At 26.2% G+C, this 20,158-nt stretch overlaps 1 protein-coding gene across 1 annotated transcript in view; it reads right to left on the reverse strand.

Annotated features, from left to right (window-relative positions):
* The window catches only part of LOC145833448 (sushi, von Willebrand factor type A, EGF and pentraxin domain-containing protein 1-like), a 48,754-nt gene extending 29,032 nt beyond the window's left edge, over positions 1 to 19,722 (reverse strand). Inside the window, exons 1-20 of the mRNA XM_082940623.1 lie at positions 19,597 to 19,722; positions 19,310 to 19,426; positions 19,152 to 19,243; positions 18,770 to 18,930; positions 18,273 to 18,533; positions 12,501 to 12,655; positions 11,839 to 12,014; positions 11,064 to 11,106; positions 10,616 to 10,727; positions 10,186 to 10,329; positions 8,986 to 9,162; positions 8,059 to 8,198; positions 7,312 to 7,534; positions 6,745 to 6,924; positions 6,365 to 6,571; positions 5,831 to 5,946; positions 4,612 to 4,741; positions 4,393 to 4,509; positions 4,099 to 4,224; positions 213 to 312 (exon numbers count right to left, since the gene is read on the reverse strand). Of these exons, the coding sequence (XP_082796749.1) occupies positions 213 to 312; positions 4,099 to 4,224; positions 4,393 to 4,509; positions 4,612 to 4,741; positions 5,831 to 5,946; positions 6,365 to 6,571; positions 6,745 to 6,924; positions 7,312 to 7,534; positions 8,059 to 8,198; positions 8,986 to 9,162; positions 10,186 to 10,329; positions 10,616 to 10,727; positions 11,064 to 11,106; positions 11,839 to 12,014; positions 12,501 to 12,655; positions 18,273 to 18,533; positions 18,770 to 18,930; positions 19,152 to 19,243; positions 19,310 to 19,426; positions 19,597 to 19,722 (2,903 nt within the window). The remainder of the gene's footprint in view (positions 1 to 212; positions 313 to 4,098; positions 4,225 to 4,392; positions 4,510 to 4,611; positions 4,742 to 5,830; positions 5,947 to 6,364; positions 6,572 to 6,744; positions 6,925 to 7,311; positions 7,535 to 8,058; positions 8,199 to 8,985; positions 9,163 to 10,185; positions 10,330 to 10,615; positions 10,728 to 11,063; positions 11,107 to 11,838; positions 12,015 to 12,500; positions 12,656 to 18,272; positions 18,534 to 18,769; positions 18,931 to 19,151; positions 19,244 to 19,309; positions 19,427 to 19,596) is intronic.
* Between the last annotated feature and the right edge of the window lie 436 nt (positions 19,723 to 20,158).

Raw genomic sequence — 20,158 nt, forward strand, 5'->3', positions numbered from 1 at the left:
ACAACAATTTTGAATATTTAGTAGATAAGCATACTATTTATATGGTATCTAATCTATCTAAAGCCATCCCAATCGTTGATAGTAACTGATGTAATGAAGTTAATTTAGTTTTATATTCAAAATTAATAAAGTGTTTGTTAAAAAATACTCGATTTTTTTTTTACAGAATGATATAACTAAGTAAGTTAAAAAAATCTAAGATAAATAACAACCTGTAGGAGTTACAAATGAGTTCAACTCCTAGCATGTCGTTTTCTACCTGATACTCTTTGTACCCATGTCGAGGATCTTCAATTAATGGACAGACATCATCTAAGCATATTTTTAAGAATTGATATCAAAACAAAATCTAACTCATAGTTTTTTAAATTATTTTAATGGTTATTACCATTTCTTCAGCATTTTTGATATTTTAATCTTAAATTATACTAAAATTATTACCCATTTTGTGTTTGCACTGCTACAAATCAGTGGTCTCAATGGTGTACACTTGTGCATAATAGTGTGCATAGAAATAATTTTACAGCTCACAGAGTTTATATAAGGTAAAAAAAAAGTTTTTGTACACGTTTGCTTTTTTTTTTTTCTGAATATCAAAAACCTACTGATATTAATACGATTTTTATACATTAAGACACTCAAAACATACAAAAGTTAGTTTTTTAAAGTATTAACTTTTATATTTAATAGCGAAGTGTCCACAGAATATTTACTTTTTGTACGTAGCTTTAAAAAACATTAAAGCTAATTTTATAAACGAAATGTACTTATTATTTAGAATAGCATGTAAAATACATGTTACGAATTTTAGAATTAGTTTTGTTTATAAATACTAAAAAAGTATTTACTATTTGTGCTACAAGTTAAGATACATAGTTTAGTTTGAATAAAAAATAATAATTTTTACTTCAAAAATAAGCACCAGAATGCACCGCACCACCTTTAATATTTTATGTATCATTCTGCAACATAGTTTTGTCCCTATTAGCACTCATTAGGCGGACAAAATTACGAAGAACCGTTGTATCAGTCAATGCAAACGTATTTAAGTACTTTTATACTAAAGAGTTCGTTTGTGGGTACAAACAAAAACTGATGTAACTAAATCGTTCACAACTCAACGTCTGAGACATGTTTAATAGTCAATATAATACGAGACCTGTGGTTTTATCTTTTTTATCAGTTAACAAATAAATATATATCCTATCTTTATCAAAGCTGAAATATTTTTTATATCATCATTCAATAAAAACTAGACTGCACCGCACAACCATCATAAACTGTGACAGTCAGACTTTTAAAGTGATAATATCAAATTGTTTATAAAGCTTTTAAAATTAGGTGAAGAAAAACTATTTAATTTAAAAATTAAGGCTAATTTTTAATTACTTATTTTTGAACGTACGTTTAACCCTTTGCAAACAGAGTATCTGCAGCAATTATTGTTTATAAAAGTTAAAAAGTATAAGACTTACTCAAACTAAAACTTTTATGTTTTTGAACATCGATAAAATATGTCTAAAACTTGATAAAGTAAAGATATTTTATTGTTTTCTGATATTTTAATTTTTCTTGCGATATTTTCTTCAATATATTTTATATTAGTTGTTCTAAACGTACTGATACTACTAATGCACAAAACAAACTTTTTTGCTCAACATTGACTTTAAAAGTTCTAAGGATTTCAAAAAAACATTCAAAAAGCTTTTCAAAACAAAAACTGTGTTTAAAACTTTTTACAATAGATAATGCTAAACCCTTTTATTCCTACTAAAACTGTTTTGAGTGCATCGTAGACAATATTTTTTATTGTATTAGTCGGTTAAGTCTGATCGGTACGCAAGTATCTTGGTAGTAGTATTATTCTAAATTGTTATTCAAAATCTCCTAGTTACAAAGTATAAATTTGAAATACGTTTGACTACTAATACAACTCGATAATAAGAGTCTTACAAAACCCTAATATATTCAAGATAAAGAAAAATAATTAGTACTATTTTTAATATTTTTTTCTATCACAATCATTTCACTAATCCAAGTAAGAGGGGTAGTTTAGCATTTTTTTTTTAATCAGCAACAAAGTGCATTTTTTCTTTTAACAGAGCTTTCACTTTTTTTTAGCTTAAAAAGGTTTTTTGCTCTAAGTGATTATTATTATATCTTTTTTACTAAACTAAAAATCAATAATGTTAATAGAACAATATAATGCACACAGTTTTTATACTTTTAATTTTATTAACTTTTGCAAAACTAACAAGAAAAAATATTCATATTAAAACTTGATAAAAATTAAAATACTTAAAAATCAACAGCTAAGACTTTGTTATTGCTTTTTAAAGCAAAAAACAAACTAATAAGAAAGCGTATGGTAAACAAGTTTTATTTCGTTTGTGTATTTAACAAAAGTGTTTTATTACTTTTGATTTTGAATATTATGTCAAACCAAATACTTTTACTTCACCTGACATAGGAGAAATTTATATTCTTTAAGCAGATATATTTACATAAAACAATTACATTTAGGGTACTTAATGTACAAGCTTTTAATTGATAAAGTAACTTTCAAACTGAAGATGTAAAAATATAAGACTTTTAAGTAAATTACCTTTTAAGTATATAAATTTTAAATATTAAAGCACTTTAAGTAGTTAATTTATTCAAACTTTTCAATTCTTTTGAAAACTAAAGTTTTTATCTTTTCATATCAGTTTATTTTAGTATTAAAATATAGGTAATCACTGCATTATTTTTGTTCTAAAAAAATGAGCTTAAATTCTTATTTAGTTTTTGAACATTTTTTTTTAATCAAAAAAAACTGGACAATAAACTTTATTAAATATATTATTCAAATCCTTTAAATCGTTAATATTTTCAAGATATATTAAGTATTTATTGAATCATGAAACAAAGTTTTCATATGAACTTCTATTTGAAACTTAAATATTTTAGCAATACTCGTATTAATTCATTATGTAATAAGTTTGGTTTAAAATGATGTTATTAGTTTTTAAAACTTTAAAACTTGATATTATTTAATTTCTTAAAACAATATGTATTTAATATCATTATAGTAGTTCTATGAAAATACCAGTTGAACTTAATACTTGTTGATAATTTTTAGTTTGAAAATGTATTTATATTTTACAGTCATCTTTTGCAAAGCTAAGCACTTTCGTTTAGTTACGCATTTTATAATTCTCAACAACTCAAAAATTAAAAAGTTTGAAAAATGTTTGATTTTCTACATTTGTTGTATGTATTGAGTTAACAAGACATTTTTTTTTTTTCATATCTCAAGAGAACTTAATAAGTATATATTTTGAAAAATAAAGGAGGAGTTAGATTTTGATAAAATTCATTATTTTGCATTTCTAGTCTGTACATTCCATAAGGAACCTATTGAACTTTAAGGCTTTGCTCTTTATATTTTAATTCTCTTAGTCGCCCCTTTATACTTTCAAATTAAACAATTTCATTTCCTAACAGTGTTTATGAGATAAAGTTTAATTTCAACTAAATAAATCTCTTATTTTAGCTAATTTGTTCCTTGCACAGCTTATATTAAATCTGTTTTGTGTGATAAAAAAGAAAAATATTTCTCAATTACCATGCGAGACAAGTTTAATCTTAGATGGGTAAGAAACAAAGTAGAAAAAAAAACTTTGTAAACACTTAAAAAAAATTTATAAAAACACGTTTAACATAAATGTACAATTTGAATAATAAATACTTTTGAAGCCCAAAAAGTAAGAAAGTCTTAAAACTGTATTTATCAATTACATTATAAGAAAGCAGCTAAAAAAGTAAATAATTTGCTACATCTCGTTTAGTTACGTTCTTTCGCTTACTAAAGCAGTTTTGCTAAGGACTCAATGTTCGTAGATTCGCGAGAGGTGAATGTATACCGATAAATTATAACCAATAAATACTTATCATACAGAAATTAAAAAAAAAAATACTTAGAATCTTTTGGTTGCCTAAACTTCATAAACTTAAAATTTTCAAAATAGATTGTGTTAAATTTTGTAATCAAGATGGGTTTTTAAATAGTTGAGTGAAACTTCGTATGCAATTAATATTTTTTGAAGTTATACTTACGCTGTACGCTAATTGTGACTATGCAATATCTGCTGTTACCAGCTGCATCAGTTGCTGTGTACTTGACTTTGTTTGTTCCTTCTTCTACTCTTCCGAATCCTCTTGTTTGTACTATTGTAACCTCACCTATTTTTTGCTATTTAATAGTTTTGTTACTGTAATTCTTTGATACAGTTAATTTATTTGATTCTCACAACTAATAAAAAACAGTATTGAGTTAATTTTTTATCTAAATATTCAATTATGCTTTTTTATTTTTTACTTTTTCTAGTATTTTTTCTTTTAATTTCGTACCTGAGTTGTCAAAAAATTGAGGAATATCCCATCTCACATACTCTACAAAGGTTTCATTTCTAGGTATCAGTATAGGTTCAGGGTTTTTACATGTGTCAATACTCGGAGGAGTATTATCTATGTTATAAAATTATATATGTTTATTATCAACGATTAAAACTTAAAGTTATATCAATTATTCACATAGTTCACTTTTATAGCTAGTTCAGTTATACTAACCAACAACAGTGACAGTAAAGACACACGTATTTGTAAGACCACTTCTGTCAGCAACTAAATAAGTAATATTATGCTGTCCAATGGTGAAATGGTGAGGAGAATTAATGTCAGGAGTCACAGTCAGATACACCTGTTTTAAATTATCAAGCATAAAGTTTTTAACAAAAAGTTATATTAACAACTAATATTTTGAAGAAGAAAAGGCTATCAGTAAGACGAAAGCAGTTACGAATGCAGGAAAAAGATAATCTAATGCGAAGCACTTAAATTATATTATTGGTTATGCTTTGAGCTTTATGAATTTAAAGTTATTAACAGTTAAAGTAACTTAATTGACCTAGTAAAACTAGAAGCTCTTTCAATTTTTTTATAAACCAGAAATGTGTAAACAAAATGAATTTGATTATAGAGTGATTTTATTTAGTTAATTGGCCAATTTGTTTCGTTTATATTATAATTAGTTTAATAATTGATTTTGCCTTGATTACTACTTTACTTGGTTAGCTCTAATTATATTGGTTTATTGAACAAAAACGAAAAATTGCTCAAATTTTTTTTAGTTCAAGGACCTGGATATGCAAAAGGACCTCTCGGTCATCGAGTTGCATACCCAACTTAATCAAGTTTATAATGAGCTACAAACGAAAAAGAAAGAAAAAACTTTACATTTATCACTTATTAGTTTTTTTTAAGCCAAAAAACTGTGTTTTTGTTTTCAAAAGTCTACATTACATTTTTTCTTAATGTGTGAAAATGTATAAAACGTTATAAAAACTTTTGGGAGTATATTATTTGTATACTGATAAATTACCATGTATCATTTTCATGCGTTTTTTTTTTTAATTTATGCAAAACACAAGTGTTTTTTAACAAATAGTTTGTACCTAAAGTGTTAAAAGTCGATTTAACTTTATCCTCAACTCTTAATAAAAACTTTTGAATTTAACTATTTCAGAAATTTATTCATAAGAAATTTTTCACTTAGTTGGTCAATTAGTTTAATGAGACCCTCGGTTACAAACAAATTCTTAAAATTTACATAAACATTTAAAGAGACATTGAGGTTTAGCTTAAGTTCTATTTTTATTTTTTAAATTAACTATAAGTATATATTAAAACTTTTTATAAATCTTAAGATTCATAACGTATTAAGTTTTCTTGTATTAGTAAATTGTAGTATTGTATTATAAAGGGCAACTATTTTCTGTTCAAACTTTACCTGGTTGGAATTGTCACTGTAAACTGGAAGCTCCCATTCAATAGCTATAGTTGGTCCCCAATCCAATGCAAACGTTTCAATATTTTCAGGACAAGATATAAGTGGCTCCTCAACATCTAAAGTATATTTACTTAAAGTTTTTTAGACTAAATCTTGCTTTAAAAAATTAGCTAAAATTCAGAAAAGTTTAACTTCTTACAACTGCACGTAATACAGAGTAATTACTTTTTCAAAAAAAATATTTTCAATGTCAAGTTTGATTATATTATTTTTTGAAGCATAAACAAATTTAAGCATTCTTAGATATTTTCTATGTTTGCAAGATACATTTATTATAATACATTTTTACCCTACAAGAAGTTAAGTTTTACTTCTCGATTTTTTATAATAAAATTTAGTTCTTCAACTGTTGGTAATAGATTTACTTTCTAAAAATAAAAAATAAAACAATTGAATTTTAACTTTAAGGTTAATGATAATTGTTTTTTACATTTTTCTATACTTTTATTTTTCATTTAAAAAAAAAATAGAAACCTGTACACTTTATGATAGTTGGATGCACAGGAACCCATTCTCCTTTGTCAGTTGAGCATTTTGTTGTGTGATTTTCAGAAATTACAAACCCATTGTCGCACTTAAACTCGCAAGTTACGCCGTGTTTTAGAGTACTGTTAGCGTTTCCAAGGCATTCTGACGATACTGATCCATAAGCAGGTACTGCTGGTATCATACATCTAATTTCTGAAAACCAAACAGTTTGCGTAGTTTAATCGTTTATGTTTCTGTTAAACTTTCAAATTCAAATAGTTTGCAGTCCTTAATTACTTCTTTCTACAAAGTTTCTTTAGTAAGTTACAAATCTGACTTGAAACAAAACGTACGACTAATTAAAAAAACAAAGTTAATAAACAAACCTTCGCAGTAAATATTAACTTTGCTCCAGTGTTTGTCTTCCATACATATAACTTTATTGCCACCAACATTTCTGTACCCTTCTTCACATGTCACGTTGCATTCAGTTCCGTAAGTAAAGTTATCTTGATTACAGGACACTTTACTGAATTCTACTGGGACAACTTTATCACATGTTCGTACTAAATTTAGTAAAAACTGTTCACTACGTTATTTTTTATTATTCAAAGTAAAAATCTCATAAGGTGACTATTATAAAACTGCATAAAAATATAGATTCAAATATTAATTACCATAGGCTCTTTTTAAAAATAATAATCGTAAATTTGTCAACTAACTTATTGAAAAAATATAAACTTTTGTTTATTTAAGTTGTTTATAGTAAAATTTATAAAACACAAAACTAATCGACGAGCTAGATATTTTTCTAAAATCACATGCTCATACTTAAAAAAGTTATTGTACAAATTTTTTTACCTAGTTAAAATTATGGAAGCAAAATTGTTCAGAAGTAAAAAAAATACATATGTTTATTAAGATTTGTGAAAATAAACTAGTGAACAACGAACTAATGCACTCTGGGTTTGTAATGTTACTACCACCGATTTCTTTCCAATCGCCATCTTCGTTGCAGACGAAATGGTCACTTCCAACTAAATCATAACCAACGGCGCATTTTATTTCGCAAGTACTAGATGAGTCATCATTACAAAATCCGCCAGTAAACTTAGCATTTAATGGTAAAGGTAATTTCCCACACCTTACTCTTTCACATTTGGTTCCATTTTCAGTCTGAAAAACATTATAGTTATCGAAAAATGTTTAAGTGCATTTTTAGTAAAGTTATAATTAGTTAAATTATTTCTATTTTTAGAATAATTATTAACTTTTCTTCAACGTTATTATTTAATAACTTCTTTTAATTACATAAGTTATAAAACAGAATTAAAATTATAATTTTTGAGTTTCTTAAACCGTCCTGGTACGTCAATCATCCTTTGTAATTTACTTTGTCTTTATAACTTATTCTATATATAGAAATTGTAGTTCAAAAAAATTAACAAAGTATATATTCTAAATTCAACATTATTGCCTGAAGTACTTTCAAAAACTTTGTCACCAAGCAAGTAAAATAATCAAAAAAATAGAATAGAACATTTTATTTGCTTGCTGACGAAGGTTTTTAAATTACTTCATACAATAATAATGAGTTAGAAATAAAAGCTTTTCTGTTTTTTTAAAAGTATAACTCCTTATATAAATAATATCCGATAAAAAATTAATCTATAACAAAAAGTTCTATAAACTGAACCGACCTTGTAGTATCCTTTCTTGCACATACAACTACTTATATCCTGACTTGCTTGTGGTGATTCCATGTTTGGATCAGGACATTTTAGACAAGATTCTATTTCACCAGGTATTGGCAGCGGTTTGTATGTGTTTTTTGGACATGCTAGAATATTAAAATGTTGTTATCAAAAAAAAGATGGTCAAAAAGTTTTTGTAAAAGGACCTGGAAGCACGTAAAAATTCTCAGTCATCGAGCCGCACACCCAAATAGAACAGTATTGTTTTATATATTTTATGAAATAAAAAAAAAATGTTCGATATTGTTTTAATGTTTAAAATACTATCAATTTTAAAATTAACTCCTCTTTAAGTACTGACATAATAACTAAAAGTGGTTTACTATAACTAAATTTTATTTTAATTGTTTGACAAATCAAGTAAAAATCTTCTCTAGAGTAGAACTTTATTTTCGTAAACGCTCCCTTTGTAGAAATTTAGAAAATAATTGCAACCATTTGTTATAAATATTTCCTTTACTAGTTATTTACCAATTTACTTGTTTGCCGCCTTACAAATAAACGCTCACTGTTAGCTACAATAATCTAAAGGGATGACATACTCTAGATTCTAGTTTAGGTTATTTAATATATACGTTTAAAACTTTTACAAAAGCCTATAATATAAAACATGCTCGTTTTAAATGATTAATTTTACTTTTACTTAAAATATTTTAAGAACATCTGTCACGTCACAGTTTTTTATTAGACTCTATATTTTAGGTGTTTGAAAAATAATTAAATAAATAACCAATTTTGATTGTTAAAATATAGGTAAGAATTTTAAAGTATTTTCAAATATGAATACTTTGTTTTAACTAATTTTACCGTTAAAAAAGTTGATATTAAAAACAAACGTTTCATAAAGTTTGTAAAATACCATATTAAACTTACCACTACATCCGCTTGGTTTGACACCAAAACCGAAGTAACCTGAGTTGCACACGCACTCATATTGACCAGTGTATATACCGCATCTGCATGTTCCGTTCCAATGGCAACACATTCCTCCACTGCAAAAACTATCGCAAAAGTGCGAGTCGTCTTCAATGTATGCAGCACCAGCAGAGTCTATAAAAAAGTAAGCTCATATATACAGACAAAAAGTAAAATTAACTTGTTTTTACAGCAATCTGCGTACATAAAACAGTTTCAGCTGTCTTCCTTTTATTCAATATTTTTATTTTGCTGCTATACTTAAATACCTTTTAAGGTTTTAATCAAATAAATTAAACTTAATTTTACTTTTCTTCCCGAAATAACTTCCTGAAAAAACGTTTTTTGATGTAAGTTTTTAACATTGCTATAAGGAATCTTTTTAGTATATGGATAAAGTAGTGTTTTTTTAGCTAAAACTTTTAGTACTTTTTATAGATAACTTTTTACTGTAAAAAAACTACTGTTTACTATAGTTTTTATCTACTTTGTGCTGAGTAACATTATTATTAAATGTTGTTTGTAAAACCCACACTTTTAGAAAATTTATTATGACTTTATTGTAAATGAAGTTATTAAAATCTCTTGATAGAAGCTTTTTTTAATAAAAGCCACTGTATACATATTCTAGAGCATTTTTACTTCGAACCTTTTATTAAATAAGTGTGATTTATGAAACTGTATCCCCCTATAATTGATAGTTTAAGTTGTTATAATAAAATTTTTAATAACGTTTTATGCCGTAATATATCGTTTGTATTAAAAACTTTTTTGTATTTAAAATGTATGTGTTTTTTAATTGTTTGCTATTATATTATTTTACTAAAAAAATAAGTTTGTGCATGGTAATAAAAAAAGTTTATGTGTAGTGATAGTATAACTTTTTTTTTGGTTTTAAATTTTTTTAGTTTTGATCTATGTTCACTTTATTTTTTAAGGTCCTAGAGTTTTAATTTGGGCTGAACGTCGATTGAAATTTTTGAAATGTTAAACCCTTTTTTTTAATTGGATGTATATAAACAACCAAACAAAATTCTTAAAGTTTTGTTATAACAAAGATTAATCAAAAATAATAAAATGTGCCGAGTCACTATAAAATAAACTAAACTTAAAGGAAATTTAAAAACTTTTAAAATTTACTTTAGTCTTATTTCTGACCTGCATATAAAGCACGACGAGCTACTGCTTCGAACTCAGCAAAAGTCTTTAGAATAAATACGTGTTGTGATTTTGGCTCAGAAGCTATTGTCCTTATTTCTTCAGGGTTACCAGAATGAATTCCAAATGTGAATATCTCGACCCCTAGTAATTTTAGTCATAAAACTATTTGAATGAAATAAATTCTATTAACTTCATTTTCTGTTTCTTTGAAAAAAATATTAAGTATTTTTTGTCACAACTAATTAGACTAGTTTTTAATCATTTACTAAATATTGATATGCACTTATGTAACTTTGTAAAATCAACATTGTAAGCTGTTTATTTTTTTTTTGAGTTAAACTAAAGACTTAAAATAATACGTACGTCTTTTAATAAAGAATATAGAATGATAAATTAAGTAAAAAAATTTTAATAGTTTATAACAAACCAGATCTCTTAATTCTCTCTGCTAGTCCTCTAGGATCCCCTCCGTTTGATTTTCCATCGGTGATAAGTAGCACTACCTTTTTGGAGTCCGCACGAGCTTCGTTTATTATTTCCTAATAATTTTTTATGAATTATTTTCTATTATAAAGAGCAAATTGCGTCAGACTAGAGTACCTGTAACAATATGTTTTGTACTGCTTTAACTTAATTTTTTTAGGTTGAAAAGTAAACTAAGTTTATCTGTACTAAAAAAGATAATAAAACATATAGCTTAAACTTTATACATGCTTGTACAGTTTTGATTTATAATTTGACTATTTTATGTACTTCTTATACTTGTAACAAAACTTTGATAAGTTGTGTTTAAAGAATACCAATAAAAAAGTTTATATTTTGAATATTTTTCAAAATATATAATAGAATAAATGCTCAAAGGTATTAAAACTAACGGATGCTTTTTGGAAAGCTCCAAATGTATAAGTAGATCCACTCCTAAAATATTATTACTGAGTTTAACTATTAGCTAAAATAGTTAATTTTCATCGAAAAAGTAAATTAACAAAAAAAATATTATTTTGATTGTTAGAGTTTTACTTTAACGGTTTCTAACTTATTTTGTAAGCTTATAATTTAAAATCGGTATGTACCGACAGTTCTACAAACTATGTACTAAGCTCTACTTTGCAACGATTTTTCATAAAATATTTTTATGTTTTCAAAATGCATAAAATCAAATTAACTATTCAAAATATAAATTTAAGTGCTTGCTAATAAAAGATCCTAGTGAAACAAGTTCACTAGAATATATTATAAAAAAAAATATACAGTACTTCTTTTATTATACCGACATATTTTTCTGTGTGTTAACGGATTAACACACTTCAACTTGATTGTAAATTTTCGTAAATTTTAAATTTTTTTTTAATTAAATAAAATTATGAATTTTCAAGTTTATTCTTTCATTCATAACCTAGTTGAAGTGTGTTAATCCGTTAACACACGTAACATATGTCGGTATAAAAAAAAGAAGTACTGTATAATTTGTTTTTATTTAAATCAAATTATAAATTATTACACTAAGATATGTACATAACAAATAATGTAGCAATAAAATGTAAATATCAACGTAATTTTTTTTTATTTTTAACCAGTAAGTTTTTTATATAAAAATTGTTTTTGTACTTAAGTTAGTTTAAACTATTTGCCTGTTTGAATTCAACTAACGCGTAATCTATGTTAGGTAGAGATGTTCCCAGTAGAGAGCACTTATGCTCATGAATGTTTCCACTTGTTACTTGATCGACCCAAACTTCTGCAGCATCTGCGAAAGTTACTACAGCAACTCTGGTAGTATCCATTGATACAGGTATACCGCTCACGAAACGAGATACGAATTTTATCTTGTAAGAATAGAAAAAGGTATTGAAATTAGTTTAGTAGAAAGGTTATATAAAAAACAATCTAAACCATATCCTTAAAATTATGAAGTTCGACGCTGTCAGAGGCATCAATCAAAAAAATCAGATCTAACTTTTCATTTTCTCTTAGCTTTTTTACATTATTTCTGAACGTTTCAACCTATAATATTTTTTAAGTGAACAATTTATTTTGTTAATTAATTTACATTCGTTATATTGTAACCCTTATATTTTTTTCTAACAATTATATAAACTACATGACTTGAAACAATAAATTAACAAAAAGTTTAAGTACATTTTTTTTGATTTATATATAATTCATATAATTTAATTTTAACCAAATCTAATTTGTTTAAAAAATTAGTACATTGTTTTTACCGAAAGTTGTTTCCGTTACACAACTTTTAAAGTTTCTTGTTAGAAATTAAACGCTTTTTTAATTTACTTTCTTTTGTAATAAAATCTAACCATTTCACTACTGTACTCAGCAGTTTCAAGTTTTCTTGAACTTCTTAAACGACCAAATCTTGCATTTTCCTCATTTTTTATAAAACCACCAAGTGATCTTAATCTTTCAGGTTTTTTATTACTTGTTGGTCTTTTAAAAGGACGTTTTCCAAAAACTATAAAGTTTATTGATACTGAGTTAGCAGTGAAAGACAAAGTGTAAATATACAGTAGTAGTTATGTTAGCAATTTTTACTGTAATAGTATACACTTAATTGTGTATCCAATTTAATACATTTCAAACTCACATGTAATTAAAATACTAATAACTTAAACAGTAATACCTTAAGTTTAAGTATAAACAGTGTGCAAATTTTTTAACAATTTGTACTACTAATGAAAATGTTTTTAAAATTAATGTATTGTTTTAAAATATAAAAAGGGTTAAACATACCAATTCGATCATCAGACTACAAGCCTTCGGTTTGTTTTAAATTAATTTAATTTTGATAGATTTATTTTCTCTAACCGTAAATAAGTAATAAATTTTTTCATTTACATAATTTAAGAAATTGATTAATTTAATTAACTCGTTGAAAAGATTTATAAATCTTGTATAAAACATAAAAGTTATATTTTTACTACAAAAAAAAGACTTCTGTTTTACTTGTAGTTAAAATTTCATTGACATGTCTTAAAATTGTTTTCTTTTTAGCTATTTTAGTTTGTTATTAATGTTGCTTATTTCACTTACCTGATTCATCACGCCTCTTTGAATGTCGAGCACTTCTGCAAAATTCCAACACAATAAAAAATATGAAAGCTATTTTCAATATTAAGCGACAGAACATTGTGCCTGCCTTTATTTTTTAGTTATAATTGAGCTGTTTTTTGTACAGTATTGTAAGTCAAGAAACATCAAAAATGTTCGTAACTGTTTTTTAATTTGTTCCCAAAGTTTACAATTCTGTATTTATAGAGTTATGAAAACAGGTCTTAATGACGTAGTGTTGAAAAAAGTAAAGCAGACGGGTGTTATTGTTTTTTGATATTTTTTCTAGTTCAGAAAAAGACGTTAATTGAGTTTTAGCAGGTGTATTTCAAAATAAACAAAAGTTTCTCAAAGCTTTGCAACTTTTTATAACTTCATCTAGAGTATGTTTTTATACTTATTTTCAGTTTAAATTTTCTTGAACTTAAGTTTATTTTTAGTTGATATGCTAATATTAGAAATAATAAAAAAGAAAGTTATCTATAAGTGTAAAGCAAAAAAAAAGAATTTTATTATCTTAAAATTTGTTAGTCTCAAAAAAACTTTAAGTAAACTTAAAGCCTAAAAGTATTACAAATTGTACACTCGGTTTTTATGTTCCTGAAAATAAAAAACAATTAATAAAAAAAAATTCTTTCCTTATCAAAGAAGAATTAAAGTGTTAGAATTGATTTTTTTTAATTTCAAACAAAAGTATACAACGATACATTGAAAAATAATTTCTACAAAGTCAATATCACGATAACAAATACTACCAGCCAAAATTGATTTTAAACATTTTCTATCATATGCACAATACTAACTATAAGCAATTTACTCACACATAAATATTTACTGAATTAACAATAAACATCTAAGAAACACATTATACATACATATCTAATATACATATACTTACTATTATTTATATATGTACGGACATATCTATATATATATATATATATACTTCTAATTAAATTTAAAGGTTATTTAAATCAAGCATAAATAAAGACATAAAAGTTTAATACATACGTCGATTTTTCAAACACTAAAAAAAGTTTCAAAATCATATTTAGTTGTTAACTTAGAACGAGTTAGAACATCAAAACTGGCATAAAAGTGTATGTTGCGTTAAATGATGCAACTTCTAAAATACTAAACACAAAAAAAAGTCTATCATGACTTTTTGCTAAGGTATTTATTTAAGACAATATTATTTTAATTCTTGTGGAAAATTATAAAAAATCTTAAATCGAATTAACAACAAAACTGATTTAATTTCTACATTAATAAATTTTTTATACTAGAACAACGTACAAAATAAATAAAGATAAGTCATTTAGTACGATAAAAATTTGTAAAATGAATTAGTTAATTTAGTAAATTTTTTAGACTCTTCGATTAAATTAATTCTTAATCGACTTAAAAATTGAAGATTTAATTGTTTTCTAGTTTGTGTTATAACTCTTTTCGTAACAAATTTTTAATTTCATTATAAAAAACCTTTTTTATTTTAACTTAGATTGTTTAATAAGTTTTTGTGTTTATTTCTTTACTACAAATTTACTAATAGCAAAATTTGTTTGTTAAAAGTTAGCTTTAGGGCTGAAAATTTTTTTGTTATGACATGAATTTAAAGTTTTCTACATAGGTTTATGATTAATATTATAATTTTTTAATAAAAGTCAATAATTATTTAATTGACGTTTTGAATTAATATAACAAAACAATGAACTGTATTTCAAGTTAAAAGTTTTCTTTAGTTGTTTTGTACTATTACGTTTTACTATTTATATTTTTCTTCTAATTAAATATAAAAACTTAAAATAACATATTATACTTTTAATTAGAATAACAATCATTCCGATAAATTTTAAAATTTTCGTTGTCCCTAATTAGTCAAAATTTAATGTTTGAAAATTTGGTTTACTATCATTTCTAACCCGATCACTTCTAACCCGATCATTTCTAACCCGATCATTTCTAACCCGATCATTTCTAACCCGATCACTTCTAACCCGATCATTTCTAACCCGATCATTTCTAACCCGATCATTTCTAACCCGATCACTTCTAACCCGATCATTTCTAACCTGATCACTTCTAACCCGATCACTTCCAACCCGATCACTTCTAACCCGATCACTTTTAACCCGATAACTTCTAACCCGATCACTTCTAACCCGATCACTTCTAACCCGATCACTTCTAACCCGATCATTTCTAACCCGATCACTTCTAACCCGATCATTTCTAACCCGATCACTTCTAACCCGATCACTTCTAACCCGATCACTTCTAACCCGATCACTTCTAACCCGATCAATTCTAACCCGATCACTTCTAACCCAATCACTTCTAACTAGATCATTTCTAACCCGATCACTTCTAACCCGATTTTACCCGATCATTTCTAACCCGATCACTTCTAACCCGATCACTTCTAACCCAATCACTTCAAACTAGATCATTTCTAACCCGATCACTTCTAGCCTGATCGTTTCTAACCCATTTTATTTGTTTTTATTATTGTTTTGTTATCTAGATGTCATGCAAAATCAAGCTAGTTTTAATAAATTTTTCAAAATAATAAAATTTTCTTAAATATTTATTTACATTAAAAATAATCACGTTACGTAAAACGTTATTTTAGTATAAATTTTAATTTTGTACTAAAAAAACATAAGTTTAATTAATTTTTATTACCTCATTTTTAGATTTTTCATACTTCACATACTTTCTTTGTTCGTTATTTATTACTTTTTTGTTTTTTCAATCTAATAAAACAGACTTTTTTCGTTAATCGTATTTAATTCACTAAATCATTAATTTTACAATAGTTCAAACTTTTTTTGTTGGATTTTAAATTAAGCAGTTAAAACTTTAATTAAATTGGGTCTCCTTATAATTCACGTGACTGTAATAATTTTAGTTTAAGCAAATATTAAAATGTAAACTTTTATAATTGTAATATTCTGATACAAAAACTTTTATATTTCGGTATAAAAGTACACTGTAAGTCTGACGTAAATGTTGTATAATTGCTCACTAATTTATTAATATTTTATAGTAGGTTCGTTTCAAGTTTCATCTTAATTACTTATACAAATTGTTTAACAACTCGTATAGGCTTAGTAAAATAATGGAATTCAAACAAACACTAGGAGAAATTAAATACATTTGTTATATTAAGTGAAAAAGCATGACTTTTAGGTATAACCTAGGTATTTAAACAGTTATGTCATATAACAAACCGCAAAAGTAGTCGATTGACCGCCTTAATTTCACATCATTAATAAATTGCTACTTAGTGTAAGTCCTAGAACAAAAAATTCCACTAATAAATAAATAGACATGTTTATTTGTATAACAAGTCCGACGGTAATTAATTTTCGCCCAAATATTGTTTTTCAAAACGTTTACTTAATTTATATAATAAACGAAATGTTTCTATTACGACTTAAATTAGTATTTTAGTTGACAAATATTTTTTTTTAATTTACTTTACTATGAAAAGCTAAAAAAACGTAAGTAAAAATTAAATATTACCTAAAAAACATTTTGAAATAGAGTAATAAATTAACTATAATTAAATTAAGTATAACCTAAAGCAGAACTCAATCAAGTTTCTTTTTCCTTTAATAAACTGTTTGTTCAGACAAGCTATTAAAAACAACATATTTACTTTTTATTTATTACAGTAAAGCCAGCTTGAAGTATATTAACTTTATTCTCGTTTTTTTTTGCACCTTTTAATTTTTATAACTGTCATAAATTTTTTCTTTAAAAAAATTAGAATGTTTATAAATTCAAACTATTCACAATACAAACAATATTTATTATAAGTTTTTAAATTGTATGAATTAGGGTAGGTGTCAGAAAAGCACAGCGTCACTTTAGCACAGGGTGACACTTTAGCACGGTGTGACACTTAAGCACGGGGTGACACTTTAACACGGAGTGACACTTTAACACGGGGTGACACTTTAGCACGGTGTGACACTTTAGCACGGCGTCACTTCAGCACGGAGTGGCACTTTAGCACGGAGTGACACTTTAGCACGGCGTCACTTTAGCACGGAGTGTCACTTTAGCACGGGATGACACTTTAGCACGGCGTCACTTTAGCACGGAGTGTCACTTTAGCACGGGATGACACTTTAGCACGGCGTCTCTTTAGCACGGGGTGACACTTTAGCACGGCGTCACTTTAGCACGGAGTGTCACTTTAGCACGGTGTGACACTTTAGCACGGAGTGTCACTTTAGCACGGCTTCACTTTAGCACGGGGTGATACTTTAACACGGAGTGTAACTTTATCACTGATTGATTCTTTTGCACAAAATGATTCTTAAGCACGGAGTGACACTTAAGCGCCATCGATAGTTTTAAGTAACTTAATCAAATACGTGTAAAGTTTGTTTTTAATAAAACGTTTAAAAATTAATTTATATAACCAGCATGCTGTTAATTATGCAATTTAGGCTTTTTAAAGTGTGATTTCAAGAAAGAGTGTGTCTTCCAAAATTATTTTTAATAAAAATATTATTTAAGTAAGATGTAAATTGTAAGATAAAGTTTGGCAGTCTTTTCGAACTATATTTAGAAAAATCATTTGTAGGTAGCAAAACATTAGAAAACATCTTTAGTGGCCTGTATTTTTTAAGAAAAACTATACTTAATAACAAAAATAAGTACTGAAAAACAATAAGTTGGTAAATTAAATGGTAACTAGTTTTAAAAATCCTTAATTATATAAATGTTCTTATACTGTATTGTTTTTTACTTCTGTTAATAAAATAGTAATACTTTACTTACATTTTATTTAATTACTTTGCTCAGCTGACATGGTTAAAATAACTTTATTTATGTAAAACAATAATAAAAAATTTATGCATAGCACTAAATTTTATCATAAAAACGAACACAAACGAAATTTACAAATATATACATTTAATCTATATCAAAATTGTATTGAATACCGCGTAGGTATTCAAGTATATTATTATTTTCATTAAAACTTGACACCAGATAAAACAGACGCTCATCTGCTTGTCTGAACCTTATTCTTTTGGGATCTGGTTTTATCCCTGCCAGAAGGTGTTCTAGTCCCATATCCCGAGAATTCTGAGTCGTTTTCAGAATATTTATAAAACTCCACAGATTGGGATGGTTTCCATTTAATACTGCGTACAAAGCTCGATGCGCTGCTTCCGCAATATTGTTCGTTCGATCACTTTTTGTAAGTACTCGTTCGTACTGACTCCACAAAGGAATTGGAAACAATGGCTCACCTCTAGCACCTTTAAGTTTAATTTTTTTTAACCTAAAGTTTATGTACATTTCAAAATATAAACTCATAATTTAAATTCAAAAAGTTACGCTTAAATTTTAAATAAATATACCAATCAAACATTAACAAATAAAATATTTAATTTTATTATTTACAATTTTATTCTAACAAACTAAATAACAAATTTAAATAGGCAATAAATTAAAGTGTACTTAACATTAACACAAACTTTTAAATGTATTTAACCTTCAACATAGTAGTGTCGAAACCACTCCAGAACTGTCACTAGTTCTTCAGAAATGTTAGCAATTAAAGCCTCTAAACCGTCAACAACTTTCTCTGTTGGTAAAAATGCTAATGACAGAATCATTTTTGCATCTCTTGCAAAATTAGAATCTGTTTGAAACCTAAAAAAAAATGTAAGCTAGTTATTTGAATATTTAAAATAGTTGTGTTTATTTTTAAAGTGATAACATATGCGCTTTTAGTTTATATTTGTTGGTAAAATGACTAAAAACCTATCCTATCTATTTGAAATGAATTAGTTGACCGTAGTGTTTTAATAATAATATCTTAAAAACAAAATAGCTCTTGTTGTGGTAAAATAGATAGTATATGTAAACCGAACCTTGATTGAAGACCGGACCTTTGCAATTTTCTTAAAACATTTTGACCTAAATGAAAAAGGCACCCTCTAACATTACAGCTTGGAAACTCATTCTGATTCATACAAAGTTACATTTAGCTAAATTTATTACAATAAGCTTTACAGTTAATATTACTTACTTTTACGGCATTTATTAATCCGAGCTCAAAATCGCAGGAAACGGCCGATGGTTGAATACCATGAATGATATTTTTAATCATTTGAAACATTGCGATGTAAGTTCGCTCAAACTTGTTCTGAAATGTTATAGAAAAATTTGTTATAATTTAAAATAAACTGACAAATTATCAACTTATTTTTTCATGATAAACTTATTTTTTCATGATAAACTTATTTAACTAAAACTTCACTTATAAATACCTTTTGTTTGATTGTTACAATCAGAAATTACTCAAAATAGTCTAACCTGTAACAAGCAATACAGAACAGGTACCGCCAGTTCTCTCTTCTTGCCTATGATGACAACCACCTGTGAAAATTTTGGCGAAGAAAGCTTAAAGGTTCCATCGATGAACAAACACTCACTATGCATCAAGATATCAAGTAGTGCTTCTCTAAAAAGTCATTAATAACTAAAAGGCAAACTACATTTTAGTTAATTTAAATGAAAGATGATAATTTTTACCTTCCAAAAATTAAAATTCTGTTTGGGACATTCCCACTGTCCCCAAGCAAAAAGTTTTCAACGACTCCATTCCCTTTATAAATCTTTAGATATTCTGGAATTTCGATATCCTCTATTTTGTCTGCAATGGGTGAGTGAACATTATGTGATTTTCTTGCACGTCTAAAATTTATAAGAAGGTTTTTATAAAAAGCTTACTTTTAAACTTGGTTATCTTTTAACTTGGTTTACTTTAAAAGTACAAAAACTCATAATCTAAATAAAATAAAAACTCTATATCTAAAGGATATTGACTGGTATAAGCTAAAACTTACACTAAAATGTAATTTAATTATATGAAAAT

Source organism: Thalia democratica, chromosome 4, assembly GCF_965202585.1.
Source record: "Thalia democratica chromosome 4, ktThaDemo2.hap1.1, whole genome shotgun sequence".
Classification (NCBI taxonomy): domain Eukaryota; kingdom Metazoa; phylum Chordata; class Thaliacea; order Salpida; family Salpidae; genus Thalia; species Thalia democratica.